At 39.5% G+C, this 12910-nt stretch overlaps 1 protein-coding gene across 1 annotated transcript; it reads left to right on the top strand.

Moving 5' to 3' along the window:
- The first annotated feature begins 537 nt into the window (after positions 1 to 537).
- LOC142748224 (gastrokine-3-like) lies at positions 538 to 11145 on the top strand. Its single transcript, XM_075855336.1, has 6 exons — positions 538 to 549; positions 2074 to 2127; positions 4899 to 5036; positions 5961 to 6071; positions 9875 to 10013; positions 11057 to 11145. The coding sequence occupies exons 1-6, from the start codon at positions 538 to 540 to the stop codon at positions 11143 to 11145; spliced, it is 543 nt and encodes a 180-aa protein (XP_075711451.1).
- Positions 11146 to 12910: the final 1765 nt, after the last annotated feature.

The following is a 12910-nucleotide window of genomic DNA, read 5'->3' as shown; positions in this document are numbered from 1 at the left end:
ATGTTATCAGTCTGATCTGCCAACTTATTGTTGTCGATGTATCCGTAAAATGAGGGGAAAAGAGGATGTTGGGCCAGTACATACACCTGCAATATTATGCGATGTTTATAACAATTATTGATTTGATTCCAGGCAGCGTGATCAGGAGACCTGCCTAATTATTTATTGTTTTACGTCACTAGATTATGATTTATGTCTTTACTTTTTGGGCCATTATTATCTATGATACATATTTTCTCCTTCATAATTAAACACTCATTTAATTTTCCATGACATTTCCACGCCCTTATTCTGTTTGCAGGTATTTTTTATGCCTAGTTTTTCACATTTCTATGGAGGGAAAGAGTCATAAGAGTGGAATATTAAACCAATCCTATTTAACAAACATGTATCACCTACAGGTAGGGTTTACTCTGGTGTATCACAGATTGGATCTCTTGGGCTTATCTTGCCCCATTGTTTAATATTTCGGGCTGGAACATATAAAGCTGCAGAGCACGAGAACTCTCCATTCTTGACCTGAAGGCAATACTGAGAATGGGCGCAATGGTAAGTGACTGAGGGAAATATAAGCATACAAATAATATGCAATGTATTTATATCAAATATTCTAACGTTATTGTGACATTTAGTGGGATAAAAAGTCAAAGTAAAGAATTGAAAGTATAGGAGAATATATTATACTGTGGTATTACAAAGTGTTAGATGTTATGTGGACCCCCTTATTTTTATCTAACCCGCCGCTTGTTCATAATGATCTTATATCTTAACTAATATCTGTACACATTCTCTACATATCTACAAACTGTATGGTAGGTAATATGACATTATGTTAAAATTAATCTATCCTAATTTTCAGGTCTCAAGTAGACATACACTTTATATAAATGTATGTAATTTACCCCCTTACTAGAATCTTATGTTCTTTTCGCATATTGAATTTCTTTTCATTGCCATCTCTATATGACAAAATTCTGGGACTCGTAGGGTCTTTACCTGAGCGTTCCCTAAATATCTCACAATTGACCTTGAAATGACCAATTGTCACTGATTGCTCATTTGCACATAACATTCTTTCCTAAAAGACTGATATTTACTAAAACTGATAATAGACATTGAATTTTTGACAGCTGACGATGTCGATTTTGGAAATTTAAGTCAGCAATAGTCAGTCTCCTAACAAACATATTAGGCAACATTATTGGGAGATATTGGGTGTACCAAACATAAGAAAAATCACTAAAGGCTCTTTTACACGGGCCAATTATAGGGCAAACGGGCGTTCACAGAATGCTTGTTCCCGATAATTGCCCTGTGTAAACAGGGCAACGATCAGCCGATGAACGAGCAAACGCTCTATCATCTGCTGGTCGTATCGTTTATGTAACCGCAAATATTATCGTTTTCGGCAGCACATCTTCCTGTATAAACAGGGAGACGTGCTGCTAACATGATAGAAATTTGTGGGGTTGAGCGATCGTAGTAATGATCGCTCGTCCCCATACATAGCTTTTAGTGAAAGGAGCAAACAAGTGCCGATAATCGAATAGCTGTCTCGTTAATCAGCGCTGGTTTACATGGTCCACGTCGGGGTGTGTAAGAGGACCCTTAGTTTTCTAGTGTCTATGGCCAACTAGGCTCAGTTCCTTTCTTGTGACATTTAAAGGGCTTGAATGGGATAAAAAAGAACGGTCTGTTTCAAGTGAATGGGATGGCAATACCAGACACAGCCCAATGGCAAGAGTGGAGCTGTTTCTGGGAAAAAAGCAGGCTCGTTCTCCAATCTCATATAAACCATTTAACATATTCAAGGGAAAGGAAGAAAAATCAGACTTCAGTTGTTTTAGCTTGGACTTCCAACTGTATAGATTTAAGGGAAAAATATAGAGGTCAGAGAAATATAAAACATTAGGATTTGTTCACCCAACTGGTGATAAGAGACTTGCTGACTGATACATGCAAGCCAAGATTTCTTAATATCTGTTAATACTTGAATTTTGTGCTTATATTGATTTCTTGCATAGGGAAAATACTTTGCTTATACTTTTTCTTTATTTACTCTTTTGTCCATAGCTGCTGATTCTGGGCTTTTTGGCCGTCTTCATAAACCCACTACAGGGAGATGAGGTAAGACATCTTTTGTAGCATGCTGCGTACAGTCCTGGGCCATAATATTTAAACATGGGTATTTTAACAATAACCCTTAAGAATATGCAAATCGTTCAATACTTCCATTATACTTAATATTTTATGATGGTCCTATCTCTACACCATTTAATCTAGTTCTACTAAGGACCATGTTATGTTTTTTCACAACGAGATTATATAGGCAGGGCCAGTTCCAGGTGTATTAAAGGCTATGTACACCTCTGAACTAAATTTTTTGTATCATGCCGTCAAAGCCGATTTCGTCAGGTCAGCTGACTTGACGACTAGGCTGAAAGTTGGTCCTGCATGTCTCTGACATGCAGGGTACAGCTGTTATCGATCACATCTAGGTTCATGAAGTCCGAGACTTGCTGGACCAGCTTTTACCGAAGCCGTCAGTCGTGCTGACCTGACAGATTCGGCATTGACGGCAAGCTATAGCTTCTATATATATACAGCATACATAGAAGCTGTATCTCAAAAGTAAAAATTAGTTTGGAATAAAAAATTATTTAGAAGCTGATTAAAATCACATAATACATTGTTTTATTAAAAGTAAATTGAGTTCAAATGAATTATGTAGCCTTTAAGTCACAATGGAGCCCTGTCTCCCCCACCCTTGACTTGACATGTATAGAGTATGTTTATCCAGCTCATCTTAGACCCCCAAACCCAGTGGGCCCTGGCATCTGCCTAGGTATGCCTTGTGGTGATGCCATCCTTAAAGAGGCTCTGTCACCAGTTTATAAGTTGTCATATATGCCCAGCTTGTTTCACTGCACAGCGTGATCTCGCGAGATCACACTGTGACGGGACTTCCTCCCACAGGTTCTTCATCGGAGTAATGGAAGACTGAACAGACATCGCCTCCAGCCGCTGCAGATTCAGATAAACGTCCTGGCACGACTGGAGGCGATGTCTGTTGACTCTTCCATTGCTACGGTGAAGGACCTGTAGGAGGAAGTCCCGTCACAGCGTGATCTCCTGACATCACGCTGTGCAGTGAAATGAGCTGGGCATGACTGAAGAGAAGTGTATGACGCTGATTGGTCAGCGTCATACACTTCTCTTTACAATGCCCAATTGGTCAAGAGTAAAAGTTATCATGGCGATAACACATGGTCTTAAAGAGGCTCTGTCACCACATTATAAGTGCCCTATCTCCTACGTAATCTGATCGGTGCTGTAATTTAGATAACAACAGTGTTTTTATTTTAAAAAACAATTGTTTTTGATCAAGTTATAAGCAATTTTAGATTTATGCTAATTCGTTTCTTAATGCCCAACTGGGCGTTTTTTACTGTTTGACCAAGTGGGTGTTGTAAAGAGAAGTGTATAACGCTGACCAATCAGTGACCAATCAGCGTCATACACTTCTCTCCATTCATGTCCATTTGTATTCAGCACAGCGTGATCTCGCGAGATCATGCTGTGCTGTCACATATACCCAAATTAACGTTACTGAAGTGTCTTGAGAGTGAATAGACATTGCCTCCAGCCAGGACGCGATGTCTATTCACACTCCCGACACTTCGGTAAAGTTTGTGTCAGACTTAATCACAGCACAGTGTGATCTCGCGAGGGCACGCTGTGAATGACAGCACGCTGTGCTGTGTGAGTAAGTCCCACAAAAACTTTACCGAAGTGTCGGGAGTGTGAATAGACATCGTGTAACTTCAGTAACGTTAATGTGGGTATATGTGACAGCACAGCATGATCTCGCGAGATCACGCTGTGCTGAGTACAAATGGACATGAATTGGTCAGCCTCATACACTTCTCTTTACAACGCCCACTTGGTCAAAACGTAAATAACGCCCAGTTGGTCATTAAGAAACTAATTAGCATAAAAATAAAATTGCTCATAACTTGCTCAAAAATTATCATTTTTCAAAATAAAAAACACTGTTGTTATTTACATTACAGCGCCGATCAGATTATGTAGCAAAAAGGGCGCTTATAAACTGGTGACAGAGCCTCCTTAAGGCCGTGTTCACACAGAGTTTTTTTGCAGGCAGAAAAAATCTGCCTCTGAATTCCTTCAGGAATTTTGAGGCAGATTTTGAACCGCCTGCACGTATTTTTCACTGCTTTTTCGTCAGCACCGATTGAAGCTAATGCAAGGGCCGCAGGCAAAAAACGCTGTGAATAATGCTCAGAAACGTGCACCACAGGTTTTTTCCGCTTCCCATTGCTTTCAATGGGAGGTCAGAGGTGGAAACTGCTGCAAGAAGGGAAATGCCGCTTTTTTTTCCTGCCAGCGGCCAAAAGCAGCCCGGGAAAAAGAACGCATCTGCCTCCCATTGAAATCAATGGGAGGCTATTCCGGGCGTTTTTTTTTTGCTGCTGTTTCCGATGCGGTTTTTGCGTTAAAATCAGTGTGAGCTGACCCTAAATGCTTTTTTTTTTTTTTTTTTTATCAATGTGGGAACAAGGAAAGCATTGCCAGAAACTCTTGGTATCTAATATACTAGTATACTAAGTAATTACCAGTAGGTCCAGTTCAAGCATATTTATATCGGAGTGGCATCAAAAGAACAGAGTTACTCCTTTACCTTTCCACCTAACCCCATTTATTTTGTCCCTTGGACTATGAAATTGAGTATTACTGTTGTGGGTCTCCATGTGCATTGCATACATGAGAACTAGGACGCTGAAACAGTTTCCCAACCAAAAATATCATAATGTGTGCCTTAAACTCTGTCACCTGACATACAGTGCACAGCTCCATGTTATCAATGTGTCTTTCAGTCATTCCAATACGCAGGAACAGGATACAATGGAGAGAATGAATACCACACTGTGAACGTCAATGAGCAGGTCAAGGTCGTTGTGTTTAATGTTTACTCTGGAAGACAGTCCGCCAATGCCGTCTTTGATTACAGCCAGGTAAGTGACTGGGGTGCAAATCTCACCTTAGGGTACATCTATATTATAATATTAGAAACAGTCCACCCACCATAGTACTCTATTTTTTAAACAATCTTGAACAGTACTATATATTTTTCATTTTTAAACCTGAAATCCATTTTGGGATTGCTTTAAAAGGAAGGCGAACAAAGAAGCATTTCCTTACAGAGGTTTATGAGATTAGAAAAACATTGAAGATTTCTTGAAGAATCATGTCCCTGAGCTGCAATACCAGACACAACCCCGTTCACTTTACTGGGGCTGAGCTGCAATACCAGACACAGTCCATGAACTAGAGGGGCGCTGCTTCTTGAAGAAATAATCTATGATTTTCTAATCTCAAACAACTCTTTGAATATATATCTACACTAGAATTACTTCCATCTACTTCCATGTTCCATTACTTAGATTACCCTAGTTATAAAGAAAGTGATGGCAGTAATACATATATTAAGAAATTGTTGATAATGCCTTTCCTTGATATACAACAAACCATAGTTTACAGGTATGGTCCCGGGCTTTGAAGATTTGGTTATGTACATGTTTTTGAATTTGATACTGACTGAGAAATATAGAAACCATTTCTCTAGCATTGAGGATGACTCATTTAAAGCGTTCTCTGGTCAGGACAACTCCATGTTGCAGGTTGATATTAGTCGATCTGAGAGGGAACAGTGCCCCTTCAGGCTAAACAAGGCATTACACTTATTACAGAGAGCACAAATAGCTGCTGATCCAAAGGGATTAATGGCATTTGCAAATACAATTTCTTTGGGGTGTCATCTCTGATTTACAGTCCACAGATATACATGTATTTTGAGGGAACCTGCGAAGAACTAGTTTATTTGTTGCTTACATTTAATGCTTGCATTAATACTGACCTATCGTCTTTTATGCTTCCAGAACATAGTTGCCTACCACATGCCCTACAAAGGAATCTGTGTAATGGCCCACATGGATATTGCTACCTTTCCAGGCCTTGGACGGATAAATGAGTGGATTCACACTAAAAGGGTAAATATCTGTAAAAATGATCTTATAGGTTATAATACAAGATACTTTAGAGGAGAAAGGGGCATAGACTGCAAAAGTTTCTGTTAAATTATACATGAACTGTCCCCAAGCCCTAAACCATAATAATAATCTTTCCCAGATTGTAGAAATGTTTTACTCCTCCAATAGAAGACGGCCAGTTCGTGCCCTTAAGTAATATGTCTATAATAATAGGGCAGATGTAGGTCACCTCTGCTATGGAAACTCAAATGTCTTGAAGTGATCCTATACCATGGTTACCTGGAAAAGAGTACTTAATTTCATGTCCTGTCCATGTCATGTTTTTTTGCCTATGTTTGACAAATAGCTTGGGATAATTTCCCAAAATATACATTAAACAAAGGCTGTGACATTCATCACCCATCAGCTTTAGTGGCATCCGTTTAATAGATTGATCATGAAAAGGTAATGAGAGTTAATGTCATATCCAATAAATGCAAACCATTATAATCTATTGGTGATGGATGCAACTGTTAGGCATCTGTATAATGCATCTGTCACCCATAGGCTATAATGGCATACATTTAACGGATATATCATGAAAAACTATTGAAAAGCTTATGACGTACACGTTTAAAGGGGTTTTCCAGTCCCTAAAAATTGATGGCCTATCCTCGGGATAGGCCATCAATAGCTGATGGGTCGGGGTCCAATTCCTAGGACCCCCGCCGATCAGCTGTTTTCAAGGGGGTGCAGCGCTCGTATGGGTGAAGGCTACAATACTGTGAATCACAGTTACATTTGTGTCCCCCCAATATAACTGAGGAGATGGAAGGTCAGCTATATAAACAGATGTAGCCAGCTACACAGGCTGGTATTGTAGTGATAATGGGAGATTTTAATTACCGGGATATTAATTGGCGTCATGGTTCGGCTTCAACTGCAAAGGGGAGACATTTCCTCAACCTGTTGCAGGAAAATGTTATGGGCCAGTTTGTGGAAGACCCGACTAGAGGTGAAGCTCTGTTGGATCTGCTCATTTCTAATAATGCAGATCTTGTTGGGAACGTCAATGTTCGTGAAAACCTCGGTAACAGTGATCACAATATAGTTATATTTTACCTATACTTTAAAAAACAAACACAGGCTGGGAGGGCAAAACCACTTAATTTTAAGAAAGCCAATTTCCCCAGGATGAGGACTGCAATTCAGGAGATAAACCTCAAGTAACTACTGTCAAATAATGGTACAAATGATAAATGGGAGATTTTCAAATCTACTTTGGGTAATTATAGTGCAAAATGTATTCCTATAGGTAACAAGTATAAACTACCAAAATTAAACCCCACATGGCTTACACCTTCTGTAAAAAGGGCAATACATGACAAAAAAGGGCATATGAAAAATACAAATCTGAGGGTACAGCTGTAGCCTTTGTAAATTATAAAGAGCGTAATAAAATCTGTAAATATGTAATAAAATGAACAAAAATACAAAATGAAAGGCGGGTGGCCAAGGATAGTAAAACAAATCCCCAAAAATTATTCAAGTAATAAATGCAAAAAAGCCAAGGTCTGAACATGTAGGACCCTTAGATAGTGGTAGTGGGGAGTTGGTCACAGGGGATCAAGAGAAGGCAGAGTTACTAAATGGGTTCTTTAGCTCTGTATATACAACAGAAGAAAGAGCAGCTGATGTAGCCGCTTCCAGTGCTGTTAATATATCAGTTGATATACTGAATTGGATGAATGTAGATATGGTCCAAACTAAATAAAATAATATAAATGTACACAAGGCCCCGGGACCAGATGTGTTACACCCTAGAGTTCTTAAGGAGCTTAGTTCAGTTATTTCTGTCCCTCTCTTCATAATATTTAGAGATTCTATTGTGACTGGTATAGTGCCAAGGGACTGGCGCAGCGCAAATATGGTGCCTATTTTCAAAAAGGGCTCTAGGTCTTCCCCAGGTAATTATAGACCAGTAAGCTTAACATCCATCATGGAGAAAATTTTTGAGGGGCTATTGAGGGACTATATACACAATTATGTGCAAAAAATCGTATTACAAGTGACAGCCAGCACGGTTTTACTAAGGACAGAAGTTGTCAAACCAACCTGATTTGGTTTTATGAAGAGGTGAGCAGAAGCCTAGACAGAGGGGCTGCTGTGGATATAGTGTTTTTGGACTTTGCAAAGGCATTTGACACTGTCCCCCATAGACGCCTAATGGGTAAATTAAGGACTATAGGTTTAGAAAGTATAGTTTGTAATCGGATTGAGAATTGTCTCAAGGACCCTATCCAGAGAGTTGTGCTCAATAATTCCTACTTTGAATGGTCCCCGGTTATAAGTAGTGTACCACAGGGTTCAGTGCTGGGACCACTATTATTCAACTTATTTATTAATGATATAGAGGATGGGATTAATAGCACTATTTCTATTTTTGCAGATGACACCAAGCTATGTAATATAGTTCAGTCTATGGAAGATGTTCGTGAATTGCAAGCTGATTTAAACAAACTAAGAGTTTGGGCATCCAGTTGGCAAATTAAGTTTAATGTAGATATATGTAAAGTTATGCACCTGGGTACGAACAACCTGCATGCATCATATGCCCTAGGGGGAGCTACACTGGGGGAGTCACTTGTTGAGAAGGATCTGGGTGTACTTGTAGATCATAGACTAAATAACAGCATGCAATGTCAATCAGCTGCTTCAAAGGCCAGCAGGATATTGTCATGTATTAAAAGAGGCATGGACTCGCGGAACAGGGATATAATATTACCACTTTACAAAGCATTAGTGAGGCCTCATCTAGAATATGCAGTTCAGTTCTGGGCTCCAGTTCGTAGAAAGGATGCCCTGGAGTTGGAAAAAATACAAAGAAGAGCAACGAAGCTAATAAGGGGCATGGAGAATCTAAGTTATGAGGAAAGATTAAAATAATTAAACCTATTTAGCCTTGAAAAAAGACGACTAAGGGGGGACATGATTAACTTATATAAATATATTAATGGCACATACAAAAAATATGGTGAAATCCTGTTCCATGTAAAACCCCCTCAAAAAACAAGTGGGCACACCCGCCGTCTGGAGAAAAAAAGGTTCAACCCGCAGAGGCGAGAAGCCTTCTTTACTGTGAGAACGGTGAATCTATGGAATAGTCACCTTACCTTTTCCCATCCCTTGGTTGAACTTGATGGACATGTGTCTTTTTTCAACCGTACTAACTATGTAACTATGTAACTATGTGTGTCAATGATTCATAGTGAGCAAGTAGAAATGAAGGGTAAGCAGCGCTGCACCCCCTTCAAAACAGTATATCGGCAGGGGTCCCAGGAGTACGACCTGGACCCATCAACTATTGATGGCCTATCCTGAGGATAGTCCATAAATTTTTAGGGACTGGAAAACCCCTTTACAATTGTATGTGACGGATGCCATGCAGTGGCATGCATCACCTATAGGCTACCATGTTAAATAAAAATGTTATGTTTAACGTATACATTTTTTTACTGGACTCTGTGGGATGGAATAGTGTAGTCTACTGCACTATTCTATACTTTTTTATTTCTGGTATACTAACATATACTGGCCAGATCGAGGCCAAAAATATATTATTTTAGCCTCCATCTGACAATGGAGCCCTATGGACATGGTTAGCACGTATGTCGGGAGCTTTTCCGATGTACACACTAAATGTTTGACCATGTGTGAACAGAGCAATAGAAGATTCACATGCATACAATGATAGACTACAAGATTCCCAACATTAGATGCTCTTGCAATACTATATAATTGTGTACATTTTTTTGCTGTTGTAGGAGCAGAAGAAAGATCTGGAAGAACTACGCAAACATTACTTTGTGACAAACCAACAAGTCAGCGATCTTGCTCAGTATGGTAATGCTGTGGAAAGCCTTTGCTGGGGAATTCCAACCTACTGGTCCCGTGAATATACCAGTGAGTAGACATATTGTTGTCTTGTTGTAGCTAGGTATATCTGCTAAAGACCTCACCAATGTCAGAGAATCTTTGTAACTGCACAACTGTACCCATTGTCTCTATCCACAAATGTTCACATAGGGGTTGTCTACTTGAGACAATTCTTTTTCAAAGAAGGGTTCCCCGATAATAGGCTGATAAAATGGTGTCTTACTGCTGGGATCCCCAAAAGTCAGGTGTAATCAATGGAGCCAGTGTTCAAGTCTCCTGCAGCGCCGCCGCAGAGTAAAGGAGGTATTACATGGAATCTAAGAACCGATGGTATAATGCATGGACTTGCCAGATTCTTCAGATTAAGAGATGCTCTTTGTACCCACTCTCCACTCGTAGTAGATGAAGTCCCAAATAGAGAACCCCCTTTATTAACTTGATTAAAATAATACCCTCATAAGGTATTTAAAAATGGGTTTTCTAAACCAGACAACCCCTTTAGTACCAAAAGGGGCTATAATTTCTGCTTTACGCCCAAAAAACCTTGATGTGAAATGAATACATAAACCCGTAGTCTGAACGATACTTTGAAATGAAACATGTCCCGTATACTTTTTTTCCTCGCTACCTTCCATTCTATCTTTAGATTTTGGAAGTGTAAATCTTTTGGATTTTGGAAGTGTAATGCCCTGTTCATGCAGAGTTTTTTTGCACTCAAAGGCCGCGGCCAAAGACGCAGCAGAAAACGATGCAAAAAACGCAGCAAGAAAGTTGGAGTTTTGAGGCAGATTTTTTCTGTTTGCAAAATACTCTGCGTGAACAGGGCCTAAATATTCTTAAGCAGAGAACTCCTCAGCTTCCTATAGGTTTTTCATCATGCTCAGCTCCTATAGGTTTTTCATCATGCTCAGCTTCCTATAGGTTTTTCATCATGCTCAGCTTCCTATAGGTTTTTCATCATGCCCATCCTGTGGCTCCTTGTCTCTCTGTTCCCCACTTTGTAATATGTAGAAGTGATCTACTTTTTTATATTGTGATATCAAAATTATAAATGGTGTCCTTTTCCACAGGTCCAAAACAAGATCTTGGTGCAGAGGGATGTGCCGGTATTCATTTATTCTGTCTCCACATTGGTCTCTGCGCAGGATTCCATCTGTAATCTCTATTCTCTCCAGCATGTACAAACATTTTAATGCTATCCACCACACTAAGGCTCTGTTCTCATCTGTGTTGGGGTCCCGTTCTGACGTTCCTTCGGAGGTTTCCGTCAGAACGGGACCCTAAGCAGACACAAACTGACACCGAGAGGTTTCCGTTTCCATCACCATTGATTTCAATGGTGACGGAGCCGGTGCCCGCGGTTTCCGTTTGTCTCTTTTGTGCACCGGATCCGTTGTTTTGCCAGAAGCAATAGCGTAGTCGACTACTTTCTTGCTTCCGGCGTCAGTTTGTGTCTGCTCAGGGTCCCGTTCTGACGGAAAGCTCAGACGGAATGTCAGAACGGGACCCCAACGCGGATGTGAACAGAGCCTTATAGAGTGAAATCCACTGTGCTTATCTGCAAGAACTCCCCAGCCATCTGAATCACAGTGAAGAACAAGCAGACTGTGTTTAACTTGCTATGGTTACAGACCAATAATAAAAAGAAAAAAAAAATCGTCATATTTTCTTCGCTTTGTCATTAATTGTCGTGTAGTATCATATGTCAATGGTATTGAAAGGCTGCACCCCAACACTATGTGTATGTTGATCATCATGGCTGCATCATTGAGTGTTGGTCCCCATCTGACGTCTATAAATGGTACATACCGTAAGTTATTAAAACCAGAATACAGGACAGCAACGGACAGAAACAATAAGTAGCACGTTCAAAATTCAAGACTGTAATGCAAAGAGTGTCCACCGGATGGTGCTATATCCCATATGAAGTAGAATGGGGGCAGAAGAAAAAAAAATACATAAACATCGAATACATATTTCAACTTTGTGTTTAGCTTAAAATTACCATTTGCAAATACTTAAATACTTAAATACTTAAAATAGCCTTTGGCTACTATTAAAATATTTTAGATTTTTCTACATTAAATTTGTCAGTATCATTTACTTTGGGTTTATTCAGTTAGAATGCCTGAATGAAACACTTATGAGACTATGACAAACGATTAGCCCTGTACATTCTTTGCCCCAGGCGTTAATAATGAAATGATTGCATGCATACTAACATTTCATATAGTCATATGGCTGCACCCCAAAAAAAAAAAAAACAAAAAAAAAAAAAACGAAAACAAGACAAAAAAAAAACAAAACAGGATTCAAAGAGACTAAAAAGAAAAGAGCAGAGTCCAGTTTTTGTAATAAAAGAAAAAACTTTAGTCTGCTATACAATCTAAATTGCTCACACTCATAAAACAAGCAATATCAGCAATATGAATATTTCGTACTGAATTTACATGCCAGGAGCCTAGAGGCAAAGTATTCTTAGTGCCTTCACAGGGTTTTCCCACAAAATACATTTATGACCTATCCACCACTTACCCGGTCGAGCATGTGTGCTGATTCTTCATTCAAAGCTTTTGCCACTGATGGAAACAGCATATTCTAGTAATCGGTGGGGTTCCAGCGATCATATATTTATGACCCCGCCCCTTATTCTATTATTCTAACAACAAAAATAATATGTGGTTTTGCTTGAACTGTTTCTTTAAAAATCAAAATAAAAAAATGCATTGATACCAAATTTGCCAACATGGCCTTCCAGTTCACTATCAGTGTCCTCCCTCCACAGTAGACACAACACAGCTATGCTCCCCTTAAAAGTTGGTGTACGTTTCTACCCTTTCTACCAGGTTGTACAGCATTTACCTCTTGTCCTTCCCAGTAGTTTGAGCAGTGTGCCCCTTTCGCCAGTAGTCACAGTAGACTAA

Source organism: Rhinoderma darwinii, chromosome 3, assembly GCF_050947455.1.
Source record: "Rhinoderma darwinii isolate aRhiDar2 chromosome 3, aRhiDar2.hap1, whole genome shotgun sequence".
In the NCBI taxonomy this organism is placed as follows: Eukaryota; Metazoa; Chordata; class Amphibia; order Anura; family Rhinodermatidae; genus Rhinoderma; species Rhinoderma darwinii.
Note: the sequence above shows the minus strand (reverse complement) of the source record. Positions and strands in the feature narration are given on the sequence as shown.